Source organism: Carlito syrichta, unplaced genomic scaffold (genome assembly GCF_000164805.1).
Source record: "Carlito syrichta isolate Samal-C Ts95f unplaced genomic scaffold, Tarsius_syrichta-2.0.1 Scaffold308099, whole genome shotgun sequence".
NCBI classification, from domain to species: Eukaryota; Metazoa; Chordata; class Mammalia; order Primates; family Tarsiidae; genus Carlito; species Carlito syrichta.
In genome coordinates, this window is record NW_007252195.1 from 499,757 (window position 1) to 505,411 (window position 5,655).

Here is a 5,655-nt window from a genome sequence, read left to right on the forward strand (position 1 = left end):
GCTACCACGCCCAGCTGATTTTTTGATTTATTGTAGAGATGAGGTCTCGCCAAGTTGCCCAGGCGGGTCTCAAACCCACGGGCTCAGGCACTCTACTCACCTCAGCCTCCCAAAGCACGGGATTACAGGCTGAGCCACCGAGCCCGGCTTATTTCTTAAATAGTAAGACTTGTAAGTCGAAATTACTTCTCGATTCATGGGCTGCAGAGTGGTTGTTGTGTTCACAGGCATGAAAACATTAATCTCCTTGTATATTTCCATCAGAGATCTTGGGTGACCAGGTATATTCTTCATGAGCAGTAATCTTTTGAAAATAATCTTTTTTTTCTGAGCAGGTGGTTTTAGCAGTGGGCTTAAAATATTCAGTAAGTCATGCTGTAAACAGATGTGCTGCCATCCAGGCTTTATTTCATTTATGGAGCACAGGCAGAGTGGATTTAGCATGATTCTTAAGGGCCCTAGGATTTTCCAAATGGTAAATGAGAATTGGCTTCACCTTAAAGTCACCAGCTGCACTAGTCCCGGACAAAAGAGCCTGTCCTTAGAAGCTTTGAAGCCAGGCATTGACTGCTGTCTAACTATAAAAACCCTGGTTGGCATCTTCTTCCAATAGAAGGCTGTTTCATATACACTGAAAATCCGCTGTTTAGTGTAATCACTTGCATCAACTATCTTAGTTAGGTCTTCTACATGGCTTACTGCAGCTTCTCCATCAGCACTGGCTGCTTCACCTCGTACCTTTATGTCATGGACACGACTTTTTTCCTTAAACCTCATGAACCAGGCTCTGCTAGATTCAAACTTTTCTTTTGCAGCTTCTTCACCTCTTTCAGACTTCACAGAATTGAAGACAGTTTAGGCCCTGCAGGGCTTCCCCAAAACAGAGGGAGCTTTGGTTTAAAGGAATATTGTGGTGGGTCTGATCTATCCAGAACTCAGACTTTCTCCATTGTTGGGAGCCAGCCACGGAAGCCCACTGAGCATTAGGGATCAGGAAGGGCCGTTGGCCCTGAGACCACTAGGATGCGTTCGGGAGCTATTGACCCCATTTCCTCTCCCTTTCTACTCAGCACTAACCAGATTAAGCTCCTGTGAACTCAAAACATAAAAACTCTGAGACTGGGACGAACACAAGCTAACTTTAGAAGCTATTGCTCCCATTCTTCCACAAACTGCAGTTTTGGCTTTCACACAACTTATAATTCAAACTCGGGTCACATCTAAGAGCCTTAGTATTGGTCACAGGCTTCTGGGTCATGATCTTAGGATTTATTGAAGTTGAATAAATGGATTAAGGTTTCATTGATTGGGTTATGGGATTATACCTGAAAGAACATCCGGTGGGTGGGGAACACCCCTCACACACCCGACTGTGTATAAAAGACCAGTTGTAATTCCCATTAAATGGCTTCTGCACTAGACTGGGGTCCAGTCTCTTTCTCTCTCTCTTTCTCTCTTTCTTCTTCCCCCCAATCGCCAACACCGTCTCCACCTTTGGGGTACCCTGAACTCGGCTGGAGCTGGACTCCAGCACTCCATATTAGCTGTAAGGTTGTTTCACACACATATTTAATAGAGACAGGGTCTTGCTATGTTGCCCAGGCTGATCTTGAGCTCCTGGCCTCAAGTGATCCACCTTGGCCTCCCAAAGTGCTGAGATTACAGGCGTGAGCCACCATGCCCAACCCTGTTTCACTTTCTTTTCATGCATGTGTTCACTGGAATAGCGCTTTTAATTTCCTTCTAAAACATTTTCTTTGCGTTCATAACTTGACTGGCACAAGAGGCCTAGCTTTTGGCCTATCTTGACTTTTGACATGCCTTCCTCATTAAGCCTAACCATTTCTAGTTTTTGATTTAAAAGAGAGATATGTGATTCTTCATTTCACGTGAACACTGGGAGACCATCATCGTGTTATTAATGGGGCTAATCTCAATGTCATTGTGTCTGAGGCAACAGGGAGGCCCAAAGAGAGGGAGAAAAAATGGGAAATGGCCTGTTAGTGGAGGAGTCAGAACACACTCATTTGTTAAGATCACTGTCTTCCAAGGGTGTGGTTTGTGGGTCCCTAAAACAATCACAATACTAACAAAAGGTGACTGATCACAGATTGCCCAACCGGATATAATAGTAATGGAAAAGTTTGAAATACTGTGAGAATTGCCAGAACATTACACAGAGACACACAGGGAGCCTATACTGTTGGAAAACTGGCGCATAGACTTGCTTGATGCAGGGTTGTCACAAACCTTCAATTTGTACAAAATGCATGCCATATCTGTGAGCACAATACAGATGCAGTGAAACAAGGTATGCCTGGATCTGTGTTGGTGTGTGTGTGTGTGTGTGTGTGTATATATATGGAGATACACACACACACACATATATATGTATACACGCACACACACACATACATGGAGTGCCAAAAAAAATGTATGTACACTTTAAGTATGCCGTTCATTCAAAAGATGGCATTAATCAAATGAATGCTACCATCCCCATGCGACAGGCAGGACTGTTAAAGAAAATGACGGAAGCATGGTTAAGTGAATCTCATATACTGCTGTAGTTTAATTCAACTTTGGAAAGTAATACATAAATAACATCTCTTAAAATGTGTATGCAAGCTGGGCTCGGTGGCTCAACCTGTAATCCCGTGCCTTTGGGAGGCTGAGGTGAGTGTATTGCCTGAGCCTGTGGGTTCGAGACCCGCCTGGGCAGCGAGACCTCATCTCTACAATAAATCAAAAAAATCAGCCAGGTGTGGTAGCACATGCCTGTAATTCCAGCTACTTGGAAGGCTGAGGCAGAAGGATCGCCGGAGCCCAGCAGGTCGAGGCTGTGGTGGCCGGGAACGGCCACTGCACTCCAGTCTGGGCAACAGAGTGAGACTCCAACTCAAAAAAAAAAAAATGAGTATGCATTTTTTGGCATATATATATATAATATATATATATATATATATATACATATATATATATTTTTTTTTCCTGTTCCCTCCCAAAATTCAATAGACTGAGACAGGTGTGTAGCAAAAGTTCACTTGCTCTCATAGTATGAGTTTTGGGGTGTGTGTGGTAGGTACGTTTGTGTGCACATTTGTACCTTGATGGGATGGAAAGAAAGGAGAAGATAAGACATGGTGGTACAGTATGACAGGTTGAAAGGAAGCTTCCACAGTGGCAAAGGACACTGGACATGTTGATGGCTGGAGGGGAAACTGAGGGACAAGGGCAGCCACAGCCAGTTAGAAGTGAAGGACAGGGAGACCTGCAGCATCGTTTTAATTGGGTCTTCTGGTTTAAATGCAGGTGCTAATGTTCTGGCCCAGCTGTCTTAGGTGCCTCTCTCCCATTGTGGTGCCTGAGACCCTTGAGTGATTCTTTCTGGTAAACTCTAGCTTCTTACTCCAGATGGAAGTTGGGCAACTACAAAAATAATTAAATAATGCCCTAATGCAGTTCTGTGGGGAATTTGTTGACAGCATTATTTTGGCAAAGTTTCAGTAAAACATGATGCAAATCTTAATTTTTTAAACTGATATTTCAATGACTTGATATATGTTTAATATTGCAAATTTCAGTTTTAAGAATTTTACATGGTTTCTGTTGCTTTTCTTAATCTCACTATATTATTCTATTAAGTAAAAAACTTTAAAATTAAAACAATACATGGTATAACAGAAAGATTATAATTCTGAGCCACTACTTGTTTCAAAGGCGTTTTATGTGTTTGGATTGTAGGAATATTGTAATACGGTCCAGCTGGATTCTGGAATAGATTACCGGAAAAGGGAACTTCCTGCTGCAGGGAAACTCTACTACCTGTAAGTTTTTTTAAATTTTAATTTTTAAAGTTTAATATGTAATAATCAGGAAATGGTGAGAAAAATAAGCAGTTTAATTATTAGAACACAGTAGGCTAATTCTGATGCTCATGACTTTTAAACTACAAATGTTATCATGTTAGCTTCTTTAAACTGTGTTTTTACCATTCATATTTGCTTCATTTATAAAGTGTGATTGGATGAAACCCTAATTAGTTTTTTGGGGAGAAATGATGACAGATGGTTACAGTGTAATGAGTATCCTTTTTATAAGAAATTCTACCATTAAAAGAATATCTTTAATGTGCTAAAGTAATTAATTATTTGTGGACATCGTCTGCCATTTTCATTCCCTAAAAATTGTTGTTTTATTTGGTCAATCTGTTTGTATTTATTATTGTTGATTGACTTCCATACATAACTGATGTAAAATACATATACACAAAGACAACTGGACATTCTTTTATCTTTTAAAAGCTGGGGTTCTTCTGAGTAGGAACAATTTATGATAATAGGTGTATTCAGTACATGCAGTTAATGCTGAAAAACAAATATAGTTTATTTTAGAATGTCCTTTGTGAGAACCTAAAAAGGAAAAAGTACTTCAGAAAAGCAAACTGTTGTTTAGTATATGCCGATAGTGTTGGGCACATCATGGGTTCTCAGTAAATGGATCTGTTTAGGGGCTAATTGTAATTTAACTAAAAGGCATGTTTCTGGTAATTTAAATTTTGATGACACCGTGCATATGAGAGGTTGAGAAAACTTCTTGTCTCGCCACCTTGTAAGCAGAAGTACTTTACTGTTTTTGAAGCAGAAATTAGCTAGAAAAATCACATAATTAAAATTGCATACTTTACAGTGCACTAAGGGGACTCTTTTACTTTATTATTCAGATTCTGATGATTATTATAGGAGGTTCTTCATCTGTCCTTAAGTACTTTGTCTTTAAAGTACTTTATAATTTAAAAAAACTCTTATGGTACTTTCTTCTGCTTTAACTTGGACTTTTTCTTCCCAGCTTTTTTTTTTTTTTTTTGAGTCGGAGTCTCACTCTGTTACCCAGGCTGGAGTGCAATGGCACGCTCACGGCCACTGCAACCTTAGACCTGCTGGGCCCAGGTAATCCTTCTGCCTCAGCCTTCCAAGTAGCTGGAACTATAGGCGTGTGCCACCATGCCCAGCTGATTTTTTGATTTATTAGAGACGAGGTCTCACCAAGTTGCCCAGACTGTCCAGTTTCTTTTAGGTTTGTTTTTACTAGTTATTTCATTTTTCACATATTCACTACCTTTTTCTGATTTTTTGCAGCCTATTTCTTGATATTCCAAATGTGTGGTAACAATAAATTAATTTATTAGTATTCTCTTTATTGTTTATTAAAGGAGGTAAGTATTATTCCGTTTTTTTCAAAGTTTATTCCTATGTGAAAGAGTTAAAACACTTTCCAAATGGGTCATTCCTTAAGGAAAGATGGTCTCTGGCTCTAGATCATGACATTTGTTTCATACTGTCAAAGAGACCTCAGAATTTACTGGAGGGGAGAGGCTGCTTTTGCTTGGAGTGCAGCTGTTTGCTGTCTCTGACTTACTGCACCATACACCTCCTCTGCTTGGTAAAAGTGACACAATTCTAACCCAATGAGGTTCAGTTTTGATCTTAAACATATACTGGAACACAGATTCCAACAATGTCAGAATCCAGGAACCTAGAATGTACAGGGCTTACCATGAAATTTTGGAACAGCTTTCTTAAAAAATATATGAGTTCAGCCGGGCTCGGTGGCTCAGCCTGTAATCCCGCGCTTTGGGAGGCTGAGGTGAATGGA

General features: G+C 40.2%; 1 protein-coding gene across 2 annotated transcripts in view; it reads left to right on the top strand.

Moving 5' to 3' along the window:
- AFG1L (AFG1 like ATPase) overlaps positions 1–5,655 on the top strand; it is a 212,836-nt gene that overhangs the window by 133,146 nt on the left and 74,035 nt on the right. For both annotated transcript variants that reach the window (XM_008064891.1, XM_021715972.1), the window contains exon 8: positions 3,745–3,827. In XM_008064891.1, the coding sequence (XP_008063082.1) occupies positions 3,745–3,827 (83 nt within the window). The remainder of the gene's footprint in view (positions 1–3,744; positions 3,828–5,655) is intronic.